Consider the following 26,714-nt stretch of genomic DNA (forward strand, 5'->3'; position numbering starts at 1 on the left):
ATAAGGATTAAGCAAGATAAGTACTTCGTATGCTGACAGTACTTTGTACCGTATAAAATGCTACACAAATATGAGTTACTGTTTTTAAGTACTCAATGATTTTATTGAGTGGGCACTCAAATATTCGTCAAGAATGACTATTTACTGTATACTTTTGAGATACATTTTTTAAAAGAATGGTTACTACCACTCTTGCAAACTGATGCTTAACACTGCACCTAGCACACAGTTAAAAATCCATTGCTGTTGCGTCGATATCTATTCATAGAGACCCTACATAGGACAGAGTAGAACTGCCCCGTAGGGTTTCCAAGGAGCGGTTGGTGGACTCGAACTCCCGACCTTTTGGTTAGTGGTAGAGCTCTTAATCACTGCACCACCAGGGCTCCAGCACATATTTAGTGGTCAATACTATTTTTCTCAAAAAATATATAAAACAAGCAGAAGTACACCAGCTTGGCTGTACTGCAATTGCTATGAGGGATAAGTAAATCAACATGTATAGGGTGAAAAGGAATGAATGCATTTAGTAAAGGACTAGAGAGACTAAATTTCATCTGTTCATTCCATAAATAGTTGAGTGCCTCTTAGGCACCAAGAATTTTAATTTTAGGAAACTAAAGTGAGGAAGCAGTTATATACATTTAATTTTTTAGGAATTAGTCAGGAAAAGCATAATTCCCAACATACTATGAAATGCTAATTTAAACATAACTGAAATTTTTCATTCTTCAGGACTTTATGGTCCCCGCCAAAATCCACTGCCATCAAGTCGATTCCAACTCTTAGCGACCCGATACGAGAGTACAACTGCCCCGTAGGGTTTCCCAGTAGCGACTGGTGAATCGAACAGTGATCTTTTGGTTAGCAGCCGAATGCTTAACCACTGTACCACCAGGGCTCCAAAAAAAAAAAAAACAAAGATCCTTTTAATTCAAGGATTTAAAATATTTGTCTCAGACAATACATTACAGGAAACAATCCCCATCAGGCAAATCTGTTTCATCTCATTAATTTCCCTCCAAGATATATGAGAGCTCTAACCCACAGCTTACTTGGATAACTAAAAGGGCCACTCAGATGTTCAACTTCTTTTTGACTCCTAGATGATCAATTTATTTGAAGAGATACTATTACATAAGATAGCATTTCTTTTCAATAGTTTCTGAATCTTCAGGATTATAAAAGCAAAGATAGTAAAAAAAAGTACACATAAAGATAACACACCACAGTTCACACAGATGATTCTCAAAAGTTGTATTTTCCTTCAAAACTCAAGATATGTGTGTACTCCTAGATTGGTGGTTTGGAAAAAAAAAATGAAGTTTACTGAAAAAGTCACATGTATGACATGAATTTCTTCATGGTGTCTTTATTCACACTGTATCTATCTGAAATGTCTTCTTCTCTGCCCATTTCCACAAGTACAATTCCTTCGCTTTCATCAAGACTCAACTCAGAAGTATCCTTCTCCCTCCATCAAAGCTTTCCCTGGTTCCGACTGCCCAAAAAACACTCTCCTTTCCCCTGCCTCTCTGACCTCTAAGTTACTACCCATCTCTTATTTTTAACTCTCTTGACTCCTACCATATTCTACTTGATGCCTGCCCCACCAGATAAACCCCTACAGTGCAGGGCCTCTGTGTCATTCTTCTGTATACAGCAGACATACCACAACATTTCCAAAACTTGAAACGAGTTGCGGTTAAATCAACATGCGTTAGATGGAAGGATAGATGATGCTACGTTCTACCAGACTGAGCTTAGAAAACCACATTCAGAAGACTGGTACCTGGGGCCTCACTACCCAAAATGGTCTACAGATCAATACCATCAGCGTCACCTTGGAGGAACTTGTAGAAGTGAAGCATTTCCTGCCTTACCCTGGGCCTACTAGATCAGAAACTGCGTTTTAATCCTGTTAAAGATGTACATTAAAATTGGAGAAACCAGCTGCCCTCAAATCAACTCATGGGGACCTTGTTTGTGTCAGAGTAGAATTGCACACTACAGGGTTTTCGATGGCTGATTTTTTGAAGTAGATCACCACGTCTTTCTTTCAAGGCACCTCGGCGTGGACTCAAACTTTCAACCTTTTAATTAGCAGTATGGCATGTTCACTGCTCACACTATCCAGGGACTCATCTAAGGCAGTGTTTCTCAAACTGGAGTCTATGACCCAGTTTAGCAGATAGTGATGCCAGTTTAATGGCTAGCCATGAGCTTTTTAAAATAAAACAGAGAATACCAGTATGTATCACATGTTGTTTATAGTTAATACTGTTTTATGAAATTTTTATCGTAATTTCATATGTGTATGTGAATATGTATGTATGTGTTCACTATTATCACAATGTTAAATGTATTTCTTACTGTTGGTCTGAAAACTTTGAAAGCCACATGTCTAGGAGTGATCTCAGGAGAACTTAAACAGACCCCTTGGTAAGGAGCTGGGCTCCACAAAAATCCCTTCATTCCTCGCTCTTACATCAGAGGGCACTCTGATAGCAGAAGGGAAAGCTGACCACCACCCCCGCCCAGCACAAAAGCCCAAACTCACTTTCTGGTAGTTAAAAGGTTAAACTAACCAGATTTAAGTATGCTTAAATATCTGGAAAGGGAAAAAAAAAAAGACAAGGCACAGACACTGACTTGTTACCAAAGACCAAAAAGAACTACTAGCTTACTCATTATCACAAATTCTGCTTGGCAGCAGATGCTAGGGATGAAGCTTGGTTGCTTATTTACAAAAACAGTGATGTTACTTACAAACTTAGAGCCAGTTAGTGGTAAGGTTTCAGGAATTTAAGTTCATAGTTCTCTGAATTCATAAGCCCACTTTTGAGGTTTTTCCAGTGTTAATCATTTTTAACATTGGAAAATCTGCTTGAGGAAAAAAAATCCATTGGCTACTCTGTGATAAGTTAGATTTTAGTAGTGATCTTGATTCTTTGCTTATGGAAAGGCCATCTGCTTTGTTTTGTAAAACTTTCATGTTATGGTAGAACTCCAGGATTGATCCCCTGCCCCAGCCAAGAAGTCTCCAAGTACCAAACTTTTTTATGATTAGAGGTATTAGGCTTCTTTTTCTCCTTTTGATGGGGTCCGTAGGTAGGAAGTACCAAAAACCAAACTAAACCCGTTGCAGTGGAGTCGATTCCAACTCATAGCGACCCCTACAGGACAGAGCAGAACTGCCCCATGTGCTTTCCAAGGAGCTGCTAGTGGGTTTGAACTGCCAACTTTCTGGTTAGCAGCCAAGCCCTTAACCACTGTGCCACCAGGGCTCTGTTAGAAGATAAAGCCTATCTGCTGCTTTCTTCAGGGTATTGTATACAGAGGGGTGTGCTTACTTTGCTGGTGTTACTTAACGTGCTAGACACGGAGCTGTCCAGATCCACACTCAGGGAAGGTTCCTGTGGCAGGCTTCTGGCTTTATTACCCTACATAAAGAAAAGGCAGTCAGAGTTTCCATCACAAACGCAGGAGCAGGACTCAGGTTGGTCTACTTCAGTAAGTTCAGGAAAAATGCATCTACTGAGAAATGCTGCTGACCATATGTGTACATTAAGACAATCAACATATCTGTCATCTTGGTTTTTTGTTTGTTTTTTTTTTAAATAATACACCAAACAAAATATTCCAAAACATCTTGTGCATTTAGTCATTTGGAGGGAATGATAGGCAGGAAGAAGAGACGATCCATCTATGAAGAAAAGCAAGTGCCCACTCAACAGCTCTCTCCCCTGAGTCACAGGTCATCTCAACTGGCCGCCTGTATGACGCTCAATCCACATTCTATCCGTTTGGGGGATCTCACAGGCAGCCCCTCCCAAAGCCGGTTTTGTACACTGGCTGTTTTAAATTATCTCAAAGGATGTTGCAAAATTCTCAGAAACATCTTCAAACAAGATAAATTTTAACTTTCCTTAACTAAGGAAAAAAGTCTATGTTTCAAAAAGAGTGTGTCATGAAATAAAAATGAACCATAAGATATTGCGAGTTCCAGAAAGGTGAAAGCTCTGAAAGAGAATTGAACACAGATTTCTCAGGCGTGCCATTAAAGGTCTTTACATTTGGTGGGAGTGGAGGGGGGATGGTGACATCTTAAAGAACTCTCCAGATTGGTGCATGTGTGTACTTTGTTCTTCCTATAGAACTGTGGTCAGACAAACTCTTTTCTACAATCGGCCAGATAATAAATATCTTCTGCTTTGTGGGCTACCTGGTGTCTGTGGCAACGACTTAACTGTACACAAAAGCAGCCTTGGACAATAAGTAAACAAATGGATGTGGACATGTTTCAATAAAACTTTATTTACAAAACAGGTGATGGGTGGGATTTGGCCCATGGGTCATAGTTTGCTGACCCTTGCTACAAAGTGTTCCAAACACATAACAGCAGCAGCTGACAGTAACTGGTTTTTAAGCTGTACCTAGTAACACTTGGGAGAACAAAACCCACACCTCAACGTATCTACTCTGTGCTCTTGACAGAAACTGGTCAATGAGTAACCTTTTTTCAGGAAACAAATAATTCCGTAGAATGTAGTACAAAAGAGTGGAGAATATCTTTTTAACCCAGATCCAGTTAAAAACTGAATTTTACACCAGACTGAGTCCAGCACAACTAGATGGTGCCTGGCTACCACCACTGGCTGCTCTGACAGGAATCACAATAGAGGGTCCTGGACAGAGCTGGAGAAAAACGTAGAACAAAATTCTAACTCACAATAAAAGATCAGACTTACAGGCCTGTCAGAGACTGAAGAAGCCCCAAGAGTATGGCCCTGGACATCCCTTTTAACTCAGTACCAAAGACACTCCTGAGGTTCATTCGTCAGCCAAAGAAAGGCCCATAAAACAAAATGAGACTAAAGGGGCACACCAGCCTAGGGGTAAGGACTAGAAGGCAGGAGGGGTCAGGAAAGCTAGTAATGGGAAATCCAAGGTCAAGAAGGGAGAGTGTGGACATGTCGTGGAGTTGGTAACCAACGTCACAAAATATGTGTACTAATTGTTTAACGAGAAGCTAATTTGTTCTGTAAACCTTCATCTAAAGTACAACAAGAAAAAAAAAAAACTAAATTTTAAACGTAGTTAACATTGCTCTAAGATCAAGAAGACATAAAAAAAACTGTGCCCTGTTTTACTTTATGATGAACACTGATGGAATAAAAGCATAGAACTGAATCTTATTCTCTCTTTTAAAAGGATTTAATTTAAATCAGGAGAAGTTATGCTACTTACCCGGGACAAAATACTTTCTAAAGACTCTGTTAAAGATCTCTTTGCTTTGTTTTTCAGCATATCTAGCCTAAATCGCGTGGCACTAGGCAGTAATTCACTTCCAATATTCTCTGCTGCAACCTGTGATGTCTGAAAAAGCAAAACAGTGAAGAGTTAAGTCAGTTCTTCCTTTTTTCCTTTCTTTTTTAAGGGGATGAAAAATCTCTAGGGTGCATCTTTTTGACACCAGGCCATTATTCTGATTCTGTCGGTGATCTCAGTTCATCTGCTCCTTAGTGATATGGCTTGCAAATCCTAAAATTAATTCTGCCTCAAAGAGTTGCTTTGGCTGCACCAAACAGGACAAGGAAATGTGCTTTGAAACCAATTTGTTAACGAAGTAGTTTAAAGCTCAGGTATCTTGTCATTTACTGTGACCTTGTACCCGTGACCTTGTGTAAGTTACTTTCTCTGCACCTCAATTTCCTCTTTGTAAACTGAGACCAACAGTACGATCTAATCCTAACGCTATTTTTTGAGATTAAAGCAGGTAAGTATGTAAAGCATTGAGCACGGCACCCAGAACAGGGGTAACTGGTAAAAGCTTTTCAAAATAAAGTAATAATTTACCTTTTGGGGCATTTCAGAGTATGAGACAAAATAAATTTATCACGTGAAAATCCACTCTACACTAATCCCTTCATCCCTTTCTATGGAGCTCTTCTCTCGAACTTCTATTGTTTTCATCATCCCCCTTCCTTCTCATCTGCTCCCCAACTTCTCTCCCTTAACTGACCATAATATGAAACTCAACAGATAACGAAGTTTGGATATTTTCCAACCACTAAACGAAGTACAAGGAGGTATATGTTTTTAAAAATTGCAACAAACATCTAAATTTAATTGCTTCTTACTCATATGGATTCTCACCTGAGTGTTTCCTGCTGGACAATGATTTTGCTGGAGAGACACTCAAGCAAACAAATCTCCACCATTACTCTAAATACCAAGATAATTTGATTTTGTTGTTATTAAATATTTCAAGCACTCAGAAAAATGCAGAGACTAATACAACAAATACCTTTGTACCCACCACCCAGCTTTGGCAAAATGAGCATTCTGAGAGGTGTTGAGAGCCCTGGTGGCACTGTGGTTAAGTGTTCAGTTGCTAACCGAAAGGTCGGCAATTCAAACCCACCAGCTGCTCTACAGGAGAAAGATGTGGCATTCTGCTTCAGTAAGATTTACAGCCTGAGAAACCCTATGGGGCAGTTCCACTCTGTCGTACAAGGTCACTAGAGTTGGAATTGACTCAACAGCAGTGGGTTTGGTTTTGGTTTGAGAACAGTGAGGAACACAGGCTCTGGAGCTTCATGTCCAGGCGAAATGCTGGCTTGGCTGTTTCTTAGCTGTGTGCCTGGGCAAATTATTACCTATTGTCCTTCTCAGTTCCTCCACCTAGAGAAGGAGGATGTAAAATGAATTTTCCTCACAGAGTCATTGTGAGATTTAATTACACATAAAGCACTTAGAACATACCTGGCATTCAAAAATTTTTATCATAGCTATTTACCACGAGGGCAATGGTAGCATTCTCATCTTCCGTGAGGGAGACCTAGGTTCGATTCCTAGCCAATGTCCCTTATGCGCAGCCACCACGAGTTAGTGGAGGTTTTGTGCTGCTCTGATGCTTAACAGATTTCAGCAGAGCTTCCAAACTAAGATGAATGAGGAAGAAGGCCTGGATATTAACTTTTGAAAAACAGCCAATGAAAACCCTATGGATCACAATGGTCCAATCTGCAACTGATCATGGGAATGGTGCAGGACTGGGTAGCATTTCATTCTATTGTACATGGGGTACCCATGAGTCAGGGCCAACTTGATGGCAGGTAACAACAACATGGTTATTAACTATTATATTTGCTTCCTACTTTTAATATGAAACAAAAATTACAGCAGTCTCCAAAGCCTCCTGGATGCCACTATCCCTCACTCCATTCACAGAGATAACCAATCTCCTGAATTTGGGGTTTATTGTATCACTTCCTGTTTTACATTTGTACACATCTGTATATTTCCATTAAGCATATGTTTCATTTTACATGTAGTTAAAACTTTAAATGGATGATATTATACTGTATATAACTTCCTTTTTCAATGTTGTTTTTGAGACTGATCCATGCTAACAGGTGTTCTTCGGCTCACTCACTTTAACCAGAGTACAATGTTTTATTGTACAATTAAAACACAATTCATTCATGTTCCTGTTATTAAGTATTTCTTTCTTTTTTTTTTTTTTTAAACAAACTAGGCTGCGGTGACCTCTCTTGTACATATCTCCTTATGCGCACACGTGAAAGCTTTCTCAAAGTCGGTAAACAGGACGTCCCTGCTGGGTCACCGGGTGTGTGCATTTGCAGCTACACTAGATATTATCAAGTTGATCTTCTAAACAGTAACAATTCATACTCCCAGCAGCAGCCTATGAGAATTCACCTTTACATGGTATCATCAGATTTTTTAAATTTCTGCCAACTGATGGATGTGAAATGGTCGCTCATTTTAATTTGCCTTTCCCTGATTCCTATTGAGATTGAGGATTTTAGATTTATTCACGTATCTGTCATCCAAAGACCCTACACCTTCTCTGAATTCATGAAACGCTAATTCACCAACGAAGGTTATTCAAAACACTTTCAAGGTATAAAAGAGAAAGAAAAGATTCTGATGAGAGCTACAGTTGGCTTTGTCTAATCATCTATAGTTCTACTTGCATGAGAATTAGAACATGCATTAAAGAATGACTTGTTTTTGTCGTTAAATGGTACCTGACTCATGGCAACCCCACATACGACAGGATTGGACCATTGTGATCCCTAGAGTTTTCGTTGGCTGATTTTCAGAAGCGGTTCGCCAGGCTTTCCTTGCTAGTCCGTTTTAGTCTGAAAGCTCTGCTGAAATCTGTCCAGCATCATAGCAACATGCAGGCCTCCAATGACAGATGGGTGTGGTTGGGGGTGGTGGCTGTGCCTGAGGTACATTTGCCAGGAATCAAACCCGGGTCTATGGCATGGATGGTGAGAAATAGCTTAGAAATCCCTCCAAGAAAGGCGGCTATCATTTAAATTTGTATTTTCATAGTTCTGAGCATACTCTGGACATTTCACTCTTGCTTGCTGAGGAATGAGTGAATAAGCTATGACCACCAGGCAGGCCTATCCCATGGGAAACAGGTGCCGGAGATAATAGAAAGGCTTGCTACACACTACACACGACAGCTAGGTGCCTTACTAGCTGCAGTTTGTCCTGCGCAATCATTTACCATGAACAGGAGCTTGTCTGGACTGGAGGCAGCCTCCGGGGCAGAGGGGATTAGCCACAAAGGGCCCACAGAGGCCTGCCTCTCACTTGGTACCAGTTTACTCACAAAGTTAAAAAAGCTATGAACTTGCTTTCAAACTCATAAATAAAATTCTCATAAAATAGAAGCACACCGAGTTGACCAGTTTGAAAAACAGAGGAGATAACTGGCTTAGAGATTTTTAAAAAAAAAAAAAAAGTGGCATCAGATAGCAGATCCTGCACAGAGAGCAGAAAAACTGTTGTTTTGTTTTGTTTACCAGGCCATAAGGATCTCTGAACACTTAATTAAATGCTTCCACTGGTTGCCTCTACAATCTAAAAAGATCTTTTCTGCGTCTACTGCCATTATATGGAATCCTAAGAAAAATTCACATTTAGAAAATAACATATTCATGTTTATGTTAAAATAAGCATCTTAAAAATTTCTTCTTTGGAGAGGTCAACACAAATGGACTAAAACAAAAACAAAGAAGTTTCCTTAAAAAACTGAACACTTCAAAGGCCAGCATAGCAGGGGCGGGGGTTTGAGGACCATGGTTTCAGGGGACATCTAAGTCAACTGGCATAAGAAAATCTATGAAGAAAACTTCCTGCATCCCACTTTGGAGAGTGACGTCTGAGGTCTTAAACACTAACAAGCAGCCATCTAAGATGCATCAATGGGTCTCAACTCACCTGGAACAAGAATGAAAAACACCAAAGGCACAAAGTAATTATGAGCCTAAGAGACAAAAAGGACCACATAAGCCAGAGACTACATCAGCCCGAGACCAGAAGAACCAGATGGTGCCCGGCCACAACCGATGACTGCCCTGACAAGGAACTCGACAGAGAAACCCTGAGAGAGCAGGAGAGCAGTGGGGTGCAGACCCCAAATTCTCGTAAAAAGACCAGACTTAATGGTCAGTCTGGGACTAGAGAAACCCCAGAGACCATGGACCCCAGACCTTCTGTTAGCTCCAGACAGGAACCATTCCCAAAGCCAACTCTTCAGACAGGGATTGGACTGGAATAGGGGATGGAAAATAATACTGGTGAAGAAGGAGCTTCTTGGATCAAGTAGACACATGAGACTATCTTGGCATCTCCTGTCTGGAGGGGAGATGAGAGGGTAGAGGTGGCCAAAAGCTACCCGAATAGACACGAGGAGAGAGAGGGGAGGGAAGTGCTGTGCTATCTCATCAGAGGGAGAGCAATTAGGAGTGTATAGCAAGGTTTATGTAAATTTTTGTATGAGAGACTGACATGATTTGTAAACTTTCACTTAAAGCACAATAAAAATTTATATATAAAAAAAATTCTCCTTTGAAGGTGAGATTGGTGCTTACTTAGATCAGTTTCTAATGAGGGGACAATATACTGAACTACGGAGTCCTTGGGTGGTGCAAATGGCTAAGCACTCAGCTGCTAACCCAAAGGCTGGCGGTCCGAGTTTACCCACAGGTGCCTTGAAACAAAGGCCTGGGGATCCACTTCCAAAAATCAGCCATTAAAAACCCTGTGGAACACAGCTCTGCTCTAACAGTCACGGGGTCATCATGAGTGGGAACCAACTCAACAGCAACTGGAAAAAAATGCAGATTATGGAAGGAAGTGCTGGTGACCTGCTTCTGAAAATCAGCCAGCGAAAACCCTATGGATCCGGTCCAATCTCCAACCGATCGTGGAGATGACACAGGACTGGGCAACATTTCACTCCACCGTGTATGGGGTGGTCACGAGTCAGGGGCCAACTCGACAGCGGCTGACAATAACAACATAGTGGATTATACTGCAGTCTCTATATTGCCCATCCCTCAAGAGAAGGATGAACTCTAAGCATGAAAGTCTGGAGCCAAGTTTTAAATTCTGATGTTACACTGAGGCTCTCAGTTCAGAACCCATCTTACTTGTGTTGCCAAAACGTTATCTTCTACAGCAGCTTTGTTCATAATAGCCAGAAACTGGAAGCATCTCAGATATTCATCAACAGGAGAATGGATAAACAGACTTTGGTATTAACACAACGGAAGAAAAATGAACAAGCTAATGATACATGTAACAACCCAGAAAAATAGCAAAAACTTTATCCTGAGTGAAAGAAGCTAGAACTAAAAGAGTACATACTATATGATTCCATTTATAAGGAGTTCTAGAACGGGCCAAAATGAATCTATTGTGCAACAAACCATTAGCTGCCTGGAAGACTGTGGGGAGCATTGTGGGGGGGATTCAGAAAGGAATGGGCGGCACTTTCTGGTGTGATGGAGATGTTCTATATCTTAATAGGCATTTGGGCCATGTGAATATACAAAAATTCATCAAATGGTACACTTACTACTTGTGCAACCAACTGTGTATGAATTTTTTCTTAAAAAACAAATAAATATTAAATTCTAGTGAAAGATATGCATGCTGAAGTGTCAGGGATAAAGAGTACTGGTATCAGAAACGTACTCTGGAAGGCACCAAAAAATAAGATGGAATGGCAGATGGATAGATATGTGACCAAACATATGTAACAAAATGCTAAAAATCACAAACTCCAGGTGGTACATTCATGAGTATTTACTGCACATTTTCTCCAACTTTTCTGCATGTTTGAAATTTTTAATAAAATATTATTTAAAAAAGAAAAACTTATTAGAAAATGGACCCAGACTAATCAATATATATATAACATTAAGTTTTGTTAGACTCCTAAAAATAATGATTAAGACAATGTTCTTAGACCTTAGATAAACAGGCTCCACTACTTACTAGCAAAGTGCTTAACCTGTTCTCCATTTCCTTGTCACTATAGTGGGCACTCTACTGATCAATCAAACTGGCTGCTGCTCTAGCATACAGCCTGGGGGACATCCGGCCACACCTGGGATCAGGGTAATGTCTCTACAGAGACAGACAGGAGCCCACCAGGTTAGAGTGTTCAGGAACCTGGAGAAGGATCTGTGCAGATGCCAGTTCTGTTTTGTGAAGCTCAGTAACTTTAATGTTAAAATTCTCTGATGTTTTGAAAATGGAAAAAATCCATTAAATATATTTCTCCATTGGACTAACACATGCCAAATCATAAAGATATCACACTGTTCTACAAAAATGAGACCACACTTACGTCAAATGTTTAATAAAAGAACAGTTTCCATCCACCATCCGTGCCTCATTTCCCTTTCTAAGAGTTATAAATTATTTCAAAACGATCAGTTTCCTGTAGGAACAAGTCAGACTTCCAAGAAAGAAAATCAAAGTAGGGGAAGAGCTATTAGTGTCCCCGCCCCCACCAAAAAAAGAAAAAAGGGTAGAAGAGAAAAAAAGAAATAGATTGAAAGGAGAACTAGTGAATTGACTGAAAACTTAGACTGGGTAGCTGGTACACTCAAAAGTACACAGGAGAGGGGACAGATTCCCAAGCTATCGTAAAAGAATTCAGGCTGGGAAGGAAGGAATTACAACCCACAAAACCCAAAGGCCAAAAACACTGACAATACACTGGCGTTAGGTCACTGCTAGTAGACCCTATACAGTTGGGCAAAGGGATAAAAACAATGTCGGATGCTATATGGGCTCGAAGAGTTGAATAAAGCACATATCTGCCACAGCCAGCTCAGATGAAGATATTGAATGAGCAGACTTGCTACGTGTACGTTCAGGGAAAACCACCATCCTGAGAGGTCACCAGAAGAGTAAAGGGCTGAATGTATGGAAGAGCACAGAGCATTTAGAATAAGCATTCGGCAAATGTTTAAAAAAAAGAAAAAGGCAAAATAGTTTTGGAAAACTGAGCAATTTTCACATCCTTCATCGACTTTTCTTTAGACTTTCTGGCCAGCAGGTAGCCTTAGCAAATAAAAATGTACATGGTTTGAACCTATAATGGTTTATTATGAATCGCTCACACAGAGTCTAAAATGTACAGGAAAACGGCCCACGGTACCGTGTATACTGAATTTCAAGCTTGAGGCTCTTCGGTGGCAGGAATTCGCAGGGAGCCTCAGCTCCTGACATATAGTCCCACGAGCAGAAAGTTAGAGTTTATGGACAGTAGAGAGTGGTAGGCATAATCTGTAGTGCCATTACACAAAAGGGAATTAATGGAAGTTCTCTACCTGAACAACAGATACATCAGGCTTCTAACATTGTATCTGATTTCTCAGTCATACTATCTTACATTCACATAGCATTTCTATTACTAAGAATGTTCAGGCAACAATACAATATCATGTCCATTTTACAAGGAGGAATGTGAGGTGCCTGAAACAGGCTTTCTACAGTACATGTAGCTCACGATGTCAGTATCTAGCTCTTAAACTTTGGTCTTGGCACTCAAAGCCACCTTCACTACGATGTGGACAGAAACTTCTCCCATCTTCCTAGGCACAATTTAAACATCCCCACGTTTTCCCTACAAGCCCAACAATTTTAAATAAAACACAGAAGGCAAAAGGTGTTTCAGAGCTTCACATAACCCTCCAAAACTCTGCCTACATAGCGAATCGGTATAAATTTTGAGAAGAAAAAAGCCATACCTACCTGCTTCATCTCCCCAATATGAACGTGATCTTTTTGTTTTTCTTCATATAAACATCTCAGGAAAGAAATAATCAATTCATTCTCTCGTTGCTCGTTTCTTGGTCTCAATTTCTTTAAAAAAAATCGAAAACCAACATGTTACATTTATTTTTAATTGTCAACAAAACTGCTAAATATTCCTTGGGAAACACAAATAGCTTCCACCCATCCATTAACTAGTGATTTTACCCAGTCATCTCACTAGGGGGCACCAATGACCCTAAAAGTACAGACAATTCTAACAAAGACCAAGTACTCAGGCTATGGGCCAGCTTTAGCTTTCCATCTCTGACGTCCTTATACTTAAATACTTTACATCAGATAGAGACCTAGTCAAAATATTTAATGAATAAATAGTTTTGAAAACAGGAGGAAAGATCAAAATCTGTGTAAACACCTGGAGGTCAAGAGCCAGGACATCTGCATGTTTATAAACTCTTATGATTAAGGGAACTGGAAAGAAAAACTAGGAATTGAATTCAGGGTCATGGTCCCACATGTAAAATGTAGCAGTCATGAGGTACTTCGTAGAAGCCCCATGAGACATGCACTTCCACACAAAATATCATGGCAAGCAACTCAATTTCTTTTTCCTTTTCATTCTTTCTTTCTTAAATTCTATGACTTTTCTTTTTCAGACAGGACAGTGGCCAAGCACACACTGGACTTTAAATCAGGACATCTAGGTTCTAGTTGTTGCCTAGAAATGTGACCAAAGACAAGTCATTGAATCTCAGCTTCCTCATCTGTTAAAGTGAGGATGATGAGATAAACTCCAAGGCCTCCTCCAGCTCTTAAATTTTTTAGATTTGAGACATCCAGTCAACAGTTTTTAAAAGACTATCTAATTTAATGTGCAATTTTCTCTGAGTAGGAAGAAAACAAAACTGAAATTTGTTTGGAGATACTCAAAGCTTCTGGTCTATAAACTTGGAGCATATCTTCTTTACTGGCAATTATCCATTTCCCAGCTCTTCCTCCTCGTTCCCAGCCCCAAACGTCTAGTCAGTCCTTTAAAACAAAGTCAGGGTATAATAAAGGGACCTGAGTCTTGGTCAATGCCGTTCCTGGCAACGCGCTTCCCCATCTAACTAAGGAGCAATGATTTTTATCTTGATGCCGTTGGCACTAGAAGCAAAGGTAACACTAGCCTATACCTTCTGATATTTCCTCTCTTAAAGAAAACAAACATTTTAAAAGTTAAGGTGCTCCTGTTAAGCAAGGAAAAATAGCAAGTGATTAGAAGGGATTGTTTTCATTGAGGACTTCCTGTTCTTTCAAATTTTAGATTTCAGGATTAAAATATTTTAGAGGTTAGAGCTAAGGCTATCAACCTGGATTCCAGGCCATGAACCCTGATATTATAAAATGTTCCAGACATTACATGCAAAACCCTGGATTTTTCCAGAGAAAGTTTCCATCTGATCCTCAAAAAAAGAAAGAGGTAGTCAAGTACCACGGTCCCAGTTGAACCAAAAGGTTATGGATGTACTATGAGACTGGGCAATGTTTGGTTCTGTTACACGTTAACGTCACCACGAGTCAGATGCAACGTAACAACAACAACATGAGTTCAGAAGGCCAGGCAAGAGAAGCAGATAGGAATTACGAGAGGCAGCCAAGCGGGTGCAGGGTCCTGAGAGCTGACCTATTCTTTTCCTCTCCTGTATCTTTAGTTAAATCTTTGTGCAGCCTTCATAAGCAAATGGCTATTTTGCTTGTTGAATTTCTTCACGATAGCTTATTTCAAAATATCAAAAGTAGTTGTGACTAAATATGTAGTTAATAAGAGAGGAATATTAATACATTTTTCTTCTCAAAATATACAAGAAAGTAACTATTCTAATGGGCAGAAAATGTAACCTCAACATTATGTACTGCAGTCCTTACTTCCCTGAAAAAACTGAAACCAAGAAGCAGAAAATGTGTCACTAAGCTTATTAAACATCATGGAGAAAAAGTCACTAAAGAAGTCCATGTGTACGGTCTCATGAGAGGTCAAAAAATCAATCTTTCCTTAAAGTAATTTGGAAATCTGGTTAGAGGCTACCCCTCCACAGAATTCAAGAAGATTAGCAAGGTGTTATCTCCTCAGTGGGCCCACCTGACTTCCCCATCCTCAACAATGGCAATCATCATTTCTTAAAGGTGATTTAATTTTATAAACATCCATTAGTCAGACAAGTCCAAGGAATATGATGAGGACTCAGCTGGATAATGCTGTTTTAAGTCAAAAAATAACTCGTTTGTGCAAAACTAATCTGCAGTGTCAGAAGTCTGGGTGGTGGCTGCCTGGGAGCAGTGATAACTAGGGGGCAAGGGGGGGGCTTCTGGGTGCTGGAAGTGTTCTATTTCTAAATCTCGGTGCTAAAATTATTGAATTATACACCACTGATTTTTGCTTTTCTGCATGAATGTTATACCCCAATTCTCAAAAAAAAAATGAGAAATAATACAAGAACAAAACAATAATTGCCTATCAAGTAACAAAACTGACTTTGTTACATGTTTCTTGACCTTATGTCTATGATGGACTGGTAAAATTGGTTGTAAAGGCAATTCAGAAAGGACCTTCTCAGCATGCTGGAAATTCAAATCCAGCATGCTGAGAAAGTCTGTGGTCTTCTGAATAAACCACTTAGAAAGACAACATTCACTTGGACACTTCATTCTGATATCGTTTTTTAAAATGATAATCACATCTCGTGATGGTTAGCCTTATGTGTCAACTAGGCTACACCCACTGCTGTCGAGTTGATTCCAACTCACACTGACCCTATAGGACAGAGTAAAACTGTCCCATTGGGTTTCCAAGGCTGTAATTTTTTTTTTTTTTTTAATTTTTATTGTGCTTTAAGTGAAAAGTTTACAAATCAAGTCAGTCTCTCACACAAAAACTTATATACACCTTGCTATATATTCCCAATTGCTCTCCCCTTAATGAGACAGCCCACTTCCTCCCTCCACTCTCTCTTTTCGTGTCTATTCTGCCAGCTTCTAACACCCCCACCCTCTCATCTCCCCTCCAGACAGGAGATGCCAACATAGTCTCAAGTGTCCACCTGATCCAAGAAGCTCACTCCTCACCAGCATCCCTCTCCATCCCATTGTCCAGTCCAATACTTGTCTGAAGAGTTGGCTTTGGGAATGGTTCCTGTCTGGAACTAACAGAAGGTCTGGGGGCCATGGCCATCGGGGTCCTTCTAGTCTCAGTCAGGCCATTAAGTCCGGTCTTTTTATGAGAATTTGGGGTCTATATCCCACTGCTCTCCTGCTCCCTCAGGGGTTCTCTGTTGTGTTCCCTGTCAGGGCAGTCATCGGTTGTAGCTGGGCACCATCTAGTTCTTCTGGTCTCAGGCTGATGTAGTCTCTGGTTTATGTGGCTCTTTCTGTCTTTTGGGTTTGTAATTACCTTGTGTCCTTGGTGTTCTTCATTCTCCTTTGATCCAGGTGGGCTGAGACCAATTGATGCATCTTAGATGGCCGCTTGCTAGTGTTTAAGACCCCAGACGCCACTCTTCAAAGTGGGATGCAGAATGTTTTCTTAATAGATTTTATTATGCCAATTGACTTAGATGTCCCCTGAGACCATGGTCCCCAAACCCCCGCCCCTGCTACACTGGCCTTCAAAGCATTCAGTTAATTCAGGAAACTTCTTTGCTTTTGGTTTAGTCCAGTTGTGCTGGCCTCACCTGTATTGTGTGTTGTCCCTCTCTTCACCTAAAGTAGTTCTTATCTACTATCTAATTAATGAATACTCCTCTCCCACCCTCCTTTTCTTTCCCCTCTGGTAACCATCAAAGAATATTTTCTTCTCTGTTTAAACTATTTCTCGATTTCTTATCCAAGACTGTAATCTTTATGAAGTAGACTGCCACATTTCTCCCCCACGGAGTAGCTGGTGGATTCAAACTGCTGACCTTTCAGTTACCAGCTGAGCACTTACTCATTGTGCCACCAGGATTCCTCGACCAGGCTATAGTAACCAGCTATTGAATCAAATACGAATCAGGAGTTGCTGTGAAGGTGTTCTATAGACGTGGTTAACATCTACAAAGTAAAGCAAGTCACCCTTAATCATGTAGGTGGGCCTATTCCAATTAGTTAAGGTTTTATGAGCAAAAACTGAGGTTTCCTGGAGAAGGAATAATTCTGCCCCAGGACCGCAGCATCAAATCTTGCCTGAGTTTCTAGCCTGCTGCTCTGTGCTATAGGTGTCAGACTTACTAATAACCCCACAATCGCACGAGCCAATTCCTTAAAACGTATTTCTTTATGTATATGTGCGTGTGTGGATGTATGTATACACATACACACATCACCATCCTACTGGTTCTGTTCTTCTGGGGAACCCTAACTGATACACATCTCATTAACAAATAATTTTAAAATCATGGAAAGTCCAATTAAGCTGATGTATACTCTCCATAAAATGAACAAACGCTATTCTCATCTCTTAAAACTTGGGAAAATCAACTTATTCAATCCATTCCCGATGCCTATAAAGTAAAAATCTACTGCTCAGTATTCAGTTAAGCCATTCCCTGAAATACACTCACTCAGGTTAAGAGAATTAGACACTGAGGCATTTTATTTACTAGCCCTACTTTGGCTTCACGTCACTCTCCACACTGCTGTGGAGCAGCAGGAGAGAGAGGGAGCCCCCGAGGGTAATCTCCACACACGTCCAGTTAGAGATCTTTGAAAGTTACATATTTCAAAAGAGTCATAAATAAAAAGGTGGCTTTGCAGCATCATAAGCCCTCTTATAAATAAACCAAAAACCTAAACCAGTTTCTGTCAAGTCAATTTTGACTCATAGCAGCTCCCTCTGTGCAGAGTAGGACTGCACTCCATGCGATTTTCGTGGCTGTGACCTTTTGGACTCATACTGCCAGGCCCTTCTTGCAAGGCACCTCTGGGTGGGTTTGAACCACCAACCTTTCAGTTAAGCGCTTAACCGTTTTGCACCACCCAGGGATTCGTTCTCTTATAAATAGAAGGGTTAATATCCCCAAATGGCCAACTGGCAATCAGATCTCTCAGAGTGCTTGAAGTTGGCCTGGTTACAGCAGTGACGACGGTCAGCATCATTTACATAAACCAAAACCAAACGCGCTGCCGTCAAGTCGAGTTCGACTCATAGCAACCCTACAGGGCAGAGGAGAACTGCCCCATAGGGTTTCCAAGAAGCAGCTGGTAGATTCAAACCCCTGACCTTTTGGTTAGCAGCCATAGCTCCTAACCACTGTGCCGCCAGGGCTCCATAATTTATATGGTTTTCATGTATGTGTTTTTTTTTAAGGCTCTGTTTGGGTTGCATGCTTTTGCATTAAATATTCATTTATATAAACAACGAATGTGTGATATGTATGCTCTGCTAACTATTTAAGTAACTGTTGTTACTTACTGTTGAGTCACCTCTGACTCGTGGCAACCCCATGTACAACAGAATGAAACCTTGCCTGGTCCTGCGTCATCTTCACAATTGTTAGTATACTCAAGCTCACTGTTGCAGCCACTATGTATGTTGAGAACCTTCTAACCTAGGCGGCTCACCTTCCAGCACTATATTAGACAATATTCTGTTGTAATCCATAGGGTAATTTTCAGAAGTAGATTGCCAGGCCTTTCTTCCTAGTTAGTCTTAAGCCTGGAAGCTCTCCTGAAACCTGTCCACCATGGATGAGCCTGCTGGTGTTTGAATTTATCAGTACCATAGCTTCCAGCATCTTAGCAACATGCAAGGCACCACAGTACAGCAAACTAACGGACTACTGATAGATTTAAGTAACTAAAACCCAGTGCCGTCGAGTCGATTCCGACTCATAGTGACCCTAAAAAAAGACCCTATATACCATTAATTCTGCCCATGGAAGCAGCAGTCAAGAAATTAAACTATGTATTGCACTGGGCAAATCTGCAGCAAAAGACCTGTTTTAAATCTTAAAAAGCAAAGATGTCACTTTGATGACTAGGGTGCGTCTGACGCAAGTCATGGTATTTTCAATTTCATATGCCTGAGAATGCTGGACAATGAAAAAGCAAGACTGACGAAGAGCTGACAAATTATAGTGCTGGTAAAGAATACTGAATACCTCAAGGACTGCTAGAAGAATAAACAAATCAGTCTTGGAGGAAGTACAGCCAGAACACTCCTTAGAAGTGAGGATGGTGAGGCTTTGTCTCACTTTGGTCAAATCATCAGAAGGGACCAATTGCTGGAGAAAGACAACATGCTTGGTAAAGTAGAAGGTCAGCAAAAAAGAGGAAGGCCCTCAACGAGATGGACTGACACAGTGGCTGTGACAATGGGATCAAACATAGCAATGTGAGGATGGCACAGGATCAGGCAACGTTTCATTCTCTTATACGCAGGGTGGCCATGAGTCTGAGCTTATCCAAAGTCACATAACAATAACACACTTTTAATTCCAGTAGTAACTACATCTGGCTTATGAAAATTTGCCCTTAGAGGAGTTTGTCAGAGCAAATTACACTCCAGCAAAAACTAGACAAAGGAAATTATTAACCATCATCTTATAAAGATGACTCAGAAACTACAAAGCCACCTTTTTATTTTTGACCTCTTGAAATGTAAAATTTTCAAATACAGTATCAGACACTGTTACCTAAAAAAGAAGCCAATGACTTGGTTTATAAAATATTATATAAAATTTAAGAATGGTCACTTAGCAAATAATTCAACATAACTATCAGTAAGCCTTTAGAAGATCCACAACAAATGTATATCATTCAAGAAGAACCCTGCTTCAATAATGGAGGACTAAGTATGATCCAGCTTCTCAAATCCACTTAACAAGACAACTTCCTGTTGGCGTTCAGGTCATCCAAAAATTTAAAGAGACTTCTAGAATGACATAGCGGTCCAAGGGTATTAACTGAATGTATTTTTCATGACATAGCTTAAAAGTATTTTTTTTTCCCCCAGCAAACCTTTGTTATCTGCACTTCTCTAAAGTCTCTGCCACAATATATTGGGTATCTCAACACTCGTAGGGGTCAAAAAGAACCTCAGAATCACATCCATTAGGAAATTCTCCTTGCTGCAGATGAATATTTTGTTGTATATTACCTATACTGATTCGCTGCACTGTTTTAGGGAAAGCTACACATTGCTGAATGGATTCATTTCTTCAGTATGGATCGCACCTCAACATAAAAAGAACAAAAATTCCCACGACTGGACCAATAAGCAACAGCATGATAAATGGAGAAAATACTGAAGTTGTCAAGGGTTCATTTTACTTGGATCCACAATCAACACCCATGGAAGCAGCAGGCAAGAAATCAAATGATGCATTGCATTGGGCAAATCTGCTGCAAAAGACCTCTTTAAACTGTTGAAAAGCAAAGATGCCATCTTGAAGGCTAAGGTGGGCCTGGCCCAAGCCACAGTCTTTTCAATTGCCTCGTATGTATGTGAAAGCTGGACAATGAATAAGGAAAATCAAAGAAGAATCGGTTCATTTGAATTATGGCATTGGCAAAGAATACTGAATATGCTGCGGACTGACATAAGAACAAACAAATCTGTCTTGGAAGAAGTACAGCCAGAATGCCCCTCAGAAGCAAGAATGGCGAGAAATCGCCTCATGTACTTTTGGCATGTTATCAGGAGGGACCAGTCCCTGAAGAAGTACATCATGGTTGGTAAAGTACAGGGTCAGCTAAAAAGAGGAAGACCCTCAATGGGATGGATTGACACAGTGGCTGCAACACTGGGCTCAAGCACAACAATAATCGTGAAGATAGTGCAGGACCGGGCAACGTTTCGTTCTGTTGTGCATGGGGTCACTATGAGTCAGAACTGACTTGGTGGCACCTAACAATACCACCATCACACAATACTGTCTGAATAAATAAGAAAACCTACATTAGGGAAGGGACACACACCTTGCTCGCTAGAAAGATGTTCTTTAAGGTGACTTGACAGCAACTAGAACAACAAGAAGTTTGTTGGCACTGGATGGAAAAGGCCTGGCTTTAACTGTAAGCACATTACCAATTAGAAGAAAATTCTCCGTCCGTTTCTGAATTTCAAGTACAAAGCACATTAAATTTGTCTAAGGTCATTGTGTACACACAACTCTAAAGATGCTTCAAGAAAAAACAAAGCAGGATGTCTCAAGTTGATTCAGAAGTAAACAAGAAAATTTAAAGGCCAATTGAGGGAGATAAAGATAATGTGGCGATTACCCTCCAGGCTACTTGTGAAATAAAACTTTTCCTATGCTTTCTCTCTAAAAACTATGCCAATTCTATTTTAGAAGAGAAGCAGGGAGAGAGAGAATTCAAACATCGTAAAGATTACAGCCTGGAAAACCCTATGGGGCAGTTCTGCTGTCACATGCGGCTGCTGAGTTGAAATCACCTCCCCAATACCCAACAACGAACATGTGATTAAAAAGAAAAAGAGAATCCTTTGGTTTTTTTTTACACCAGCAGCAAACAGATCATGGACTCCATCTGCATAGTGTTTCCCCCAAGGAGGAAGAAGAGAGGACTTAAACTCAATGAGTTGCTATCATTCTTGTTTCGTTTAAATACCCCTGTATTTGTTGAACTCCTAAGCCTACCCCATTCCCAATAAAAAGAGATATTTATTCTTTGTTCTGCTGTGCTCTGCACAGCAAAGTGCCAGGAAACCACAGAAAACGCCCCTCAGCTAAGGTAGACATGAAATCTTTTATGAACTCAGTGAAGATTCATAGTGAACAGACTCCAGGCATGCCAGCACATGCAGCGAGGTTTCCCCGAGATACACTGCATCTAATGGACGAGGGTTAGTTTCCAGGGATTCATGCAGAAAGTCAATGAGCTCGGGTCTTTTTTTTTTGCTTTTCTTTTCTTTTTTAGGTTTGCTATACTATATGCATTCAGAGATAACGTGACCTAAATTTATCTTCAAAACAAACAAAAAAATGGGAGGAAAAACAATTTGTTCAGCTTCACGTAGAAAACACTGTCTCCTTCAACTCCCACATTTAGGGCTGAATTTTTGAATGGGAAGGGGCTGCAGAGGTTTCCCACTAAGCAGACAAGCACATGTGGGCCAGTGACAGGTCTCCTGTCTCCCAGGGTCGTGTGCTCTCTTATGGATTGTGTCCCCCTCAAAATGTATGTTGAATTCCTAGCCTTACACCTCTGGATGTGATTCTGTTTGGAAATAGGGTTTTTCTTGTGTTATGTTAATGAAAGCAGGCCAATGTAGAATGGATCCTAAACCTAATCACTTCTGAGTTATAAAAGACCAGAAAAGACAATGTTTCTCTCTCTCTCACACCCACACAGTCACAGGGTTGGGGAGCAGACACCATACGAGGATCGTCTAGGAGGCAAGGAAAGCCCAGGCCTTCAAACCAGGAAAGAATCAGCACAGCCAAGACTCTGATGTGATCTTTTAGCCTCCAGAACTGTAAGAAAATTAATTTCTGTTTTTTAAGGCCACTCACTTGTGATACTTGTGTTGACAGCAGCACTGGGTAACTAAAATAGGTTCTTTCCACTATATAGTAATTTCTTTTCCCTGGTTCTAAAATATTTCTTTCAAACTTTTCAGGAAGAGGCTTCCCTGTTTTACTCACTTTCACCATGAAAGCTGAGATGAGAATCTGCCCCTCTGACCTGGCCCCTGTGCAGGAACTGTTGAACGTAAACAAGAAGAACTCAGTGCCACTTTCTCAGTGTTGCGATGGCACCAGTTCACAGGTAACATTTCACAGGTAAGGTGACTGCCTTTTCTTTCCTTCTAGAAATTAAAAACAAGCACTATACCTGAACCTCCTCAAAAATAGTTGCTTGTTCCTGGTTAGTTAACGTTGTCAGATGCTTCTGGAGTTCTAGTTTGGTTTTGGAAGTATTCATTCCTATGAAGAAAAGAGGGAAAAAAAGAGACATGAAAATTCTCTACGTAAAAGTTATGAGGTGGAGTTAACCCTTTCCATACACAGTCCCTTTACATCCTTACCCACCTGACTTCTTGGCATTACACAGCATCTCAACTTGCTTCTGGCTTTTGAGATTTTATGGAAACTCTAATCAATGATGATGATGATGATAACAATTAACACTTTTTAATTGAGCCCTTATGTACTAGGCACCATATTAAGTATTAGGGTTATATTATTTTATGTAATTCTCCAAACGACCTGAAGAAATGCGTTCTATTTTCCCCGTTTTACTTATGGATGCTCAGAGAACTTAATTTCCACCCCCACCAACTTGGACTCTACCTCAGGTTTGTTTGATTCCAAATTACTTTCTTCACCACTACTCTACATTTAAACATCTTACACCATGAGAACATTCTCGTCAGAAAGAAAGAAATTCTCACGGAGTCCTTTTGAAAAACACAACAACTTCTTAAGGAAAACATAACTACTGCCAAAAGAATGAACAAACCTATCTTGGAAGAAGTACAACCAGAATGCCCCTTAGAAGCAAGAATGGCAAGATTACGCCTCACATACTTTGGACATGTTACCAAGAAGGACCAGTCCCTGGAGAAGGACATCATGCTTGGTAAAGGAGATAGCTGTCGAGTCGATTCCGACTTGTAGCAACCCTATGGGACAGAGTAGAACTGCCCCATAGGGCTTCCAAGGAGTGCCTGGTAGATTTGAACTGCTGACCTTTTGGTTAGCTGCAGAACTCTTAATCACTATGCCACCAGGGTTTCCTGGTAAAGTTAAGGGTCAGCAAAAAAGAGGAAGATCCTCAACGAGATGGACTGACCCAGTGGCTGCAACAATGGGCTCAAGCATAGCAACAATTGTGAGGATGGTCCAGGACCAGCCAGTGTCTCATTCTGTTGTACATAGGGTCACTATGAGTCAGCACTGCCCCAACAGCACCTAAGAACAAAAACAGCAACCACAAAAATAATAGCCAACATTTCCTCCTAAGTGAATGGTATGCCACTTTGCATGCACTATCTCATTTAATCCTCGAAATAATCCTGTGGTGTGGGTACTATTTTTTGTATCCCCAATGTATTGATGGGGTCCCTGGGTAGTGCAAACAGTTCATGTGCTCAGCTACTAACTGAAGGGTTGGTGATTTCAGTTCACCCAGTTGCTCCTTGGAAGAAAGGCCTGGTGATCTGCTTCTGAGATGTCATCCAGTGAAAACCCTATGGAGCACAGTTCCACATGAACACACATGAAGTCGCCATGAGTTGGAATTGACTCCACAGCAACTAGTCCTGTTTGGTTTTTTAATGTATCAGTGAAGAAACTGAGGCACAGCAAAATCAGAATTTTGTCCAAGGTCTCCCGCTGTCTTAGTCATCTAGTGCTGCTGTAACAGAAATACCACAAGCAGATGGCTTTAACAAACAGGAGCTTATTCCTTTACAGTCTAGTAGGCTAGAAGTCCAAACTCAGAGCACTGGCTCCAGGGGGAGGCTCTCTCTGTCAGCTCTGGGGGAAGGTCATTTTCCCTTGGTCTAGGAGCTTCTCTGTGTAGGACCTTCAGATCCAGAGGACGTGCTCTGCTCCTGGCGCTGCTTTGTTTGTGGTATGAGGTCCCCATGTCTCTCTGCTCACTTTTCTCTTTTATATCTCAAAAGAGATTGGCTTAAGACACTATCTAATCTTGTAGATCTCATCAATGTAACTGCCACTAATCCATCTCATTAACAACAGAGTGACAGGACTGACAACGCATAGGGAAATCACATCAGATGACAGACTGGCAGACAATCATACAATACCGGGAATCATGACTTAGCCAACTTGACAGGTATTTTGGGGGGATACAGTTCAATCCATGACACCAGCTAAGTAAGGGACAGAGTTAGAATCTGAAACAGTGTCTCTCTGCCTCCAGAGACCAAAGAATTAAGCACTCTACTGTCTCCCTCAAGTCGCCTGCCACAGGGGTGGCTTCAAAACAAAAATTAATTCACAGGTGGGTAAAGATGCTAAAAATATACATGGGTTTTGTCAGCATGCAATTCAGTTACTCTTCTGGAAAGCTGTCAGGTCATACCAGCCAGAGTTACAGATATAAGATTTTATCATGTTAACTACTTAAATGTTGAACCAAAATAGTGTTAAAAATAAGCATTCTGTAATCATTAACTAAAAATCTTCCCCAAATACAACGAGTCTCTCACCACCTAAGCATATTTTAGAAATACTATATTGTTTGATGGAACATCCACACGTTGGGGTGGGGGGAGAATCCAAGCTCTAAGAAGAGTTAGGCCAATTATGCACTTTTAACACTCTTTAGTAAAATCATGAAACGGACTACTCTTCATACTCATCAGGTCTGAAAAGACCCTCTAACTAGTGTTCTCCTTGTCTTCAGGATGCCTCAATTCATTAGGCCTTTCTTACCCCATCTCAAAACAGAGGTGGCCCACCCAGGTCTGAGCGCTCACTCTTCACTCCTTGCTTACTTAGCCCCTTCCTCATGGCTTCTCGCCAAGCAGCCTCTCTCAGTGAGTGGTTTTTGCAGCAAAATTCCATGCTGAAGGCACCTACTCAGAAGACCCCATGGGATGCCAAAAGGATTTAAGGGGGAAAAAGGAAGGCAAGGCACAAAGCAGAATAGGATCATCAGGGTCAAGGAGATTCCCAAACTACAATCCCTCCCACCATCAGGTAGTAAAACACGCTCTCATTAGAGGAAGCTTTAATGAATGGGTTTGCTCGGCTGGAGGAAAATCTACTCTGAGAGCAAAAGGAAACCTCAGACCAACTTTTTTTTTTTCTTCCCAGTGAAAATATAATTTATCCTAGTACTTCCCAAAATGTTCCTCTAAACTTTAAGAGAAGGAAAACACTATATAAATACCACTCATTAGAACTAGCAGTCGTTTGTAGTTCAAGTACAGAATTGGTAGAGACATATTACCTTTTACACTGCATGTTCTAAGTGCAGTTCAGAGTGGACAAAATGTCTAACATTATCATTACGGACAGTGTATTTACTCTGCTTTATAGATCTCAAGGTATAATTTAACCACGTAACTGATTAAGAAAACAGTCTTTAAATCTTTCCTTCTGTGACCCCATCATTGGTCCTCTCCTAGGTTTATGGAGTTCCTGGTCAGACCATGGAGCCTGGTGGCACAGTGGTTAAGAGCTATGGCTGTTAACCAAAAGGTTGGCAGTTCAAATCCATCAGCTGCTCCTGAAAGCCCTATGGGGCAGTTCTACTCTATCCTATTGGGTTGCTATGAGTTGAAATCAACTCCATGGCAAAGAGTTTTTTGTTTTTGGTTTGGTGAGACCATAATTTCTTGCTACAACCGTTCCTATGGGAACATATAATGAGTTTTAATGAGCTGCTTTATTCCTACTTATTAGGAATGCAGTACAGCGAAAAGCAGAGGCTACAGCTAAAACTGTTCAGAAAATAATTAGCACCTCCTCCCTACAAATGCCCTTAATAACGCGCCATCTATACTTTCAGGAATGCTTCCAGTCAAGTAGGCAAAACACACCCTCACAAAGCTTCTGTTTGAATGTTTTTACATTAGCATAGCTTACGGATTTTACCAGGTAAAAAGATGAATTAAATGATTAATTGGAGCC

General features: G+C 40.6%; 1 protein-coding gene across 5 annotated transcripts in view; it reads right to left on the reverse strand.

Annotated features, from left to right (window-relative positions):
- TBC1D1 (TBC1 domain family member 1) overlaps window positions 1–26,714 on the reverse strand; it is a 285,823-nt gene that overhangs the window by 122,466 nt on the left and 136,643 nt on the right. For all 5 annotated transcript variants that reach the window (XM_049886361.1, XM_049886362.1, XM_049886364.1 and 2 more), the window contains 4 exons: window positions 22,942–23,033; window positions 13,105–13,215; window positions 5,251–5,379; window positions 3,354–3,443 (listed from right to left, as the gene is read on the reverse strand). In XM_049886361.1, coding sequence (XP_049742318.1) covers window positions 3,354–3,443; window positions 5,251–5,379; window positions 13,105–13,215; window positions 22,942–23,033 — 422 coding nt within the window. The remainder of the gene's footprint in view (window positions 1–3,353; window positions 3,444–5,250; window positions 5,380–13,104; window positions 13,216–22,941; window positions 23,034–26,714) is intronic.

This window comes from Elephas maximus, chromosome 5, assembly GCF_024166365.1.
Source record: "Elephas maximus indicus isolate mEleMax1 chromosome 5, mEleMax1 primary haplotype, whole genome shotgun sequence".
In the NCBI taxonomy this organism is placed as follows: Eukaryota; Metazoa; Chordata; class Mammalia; order Proboscidea; family Elephantidae; genus Elephas; species Elephas maximus.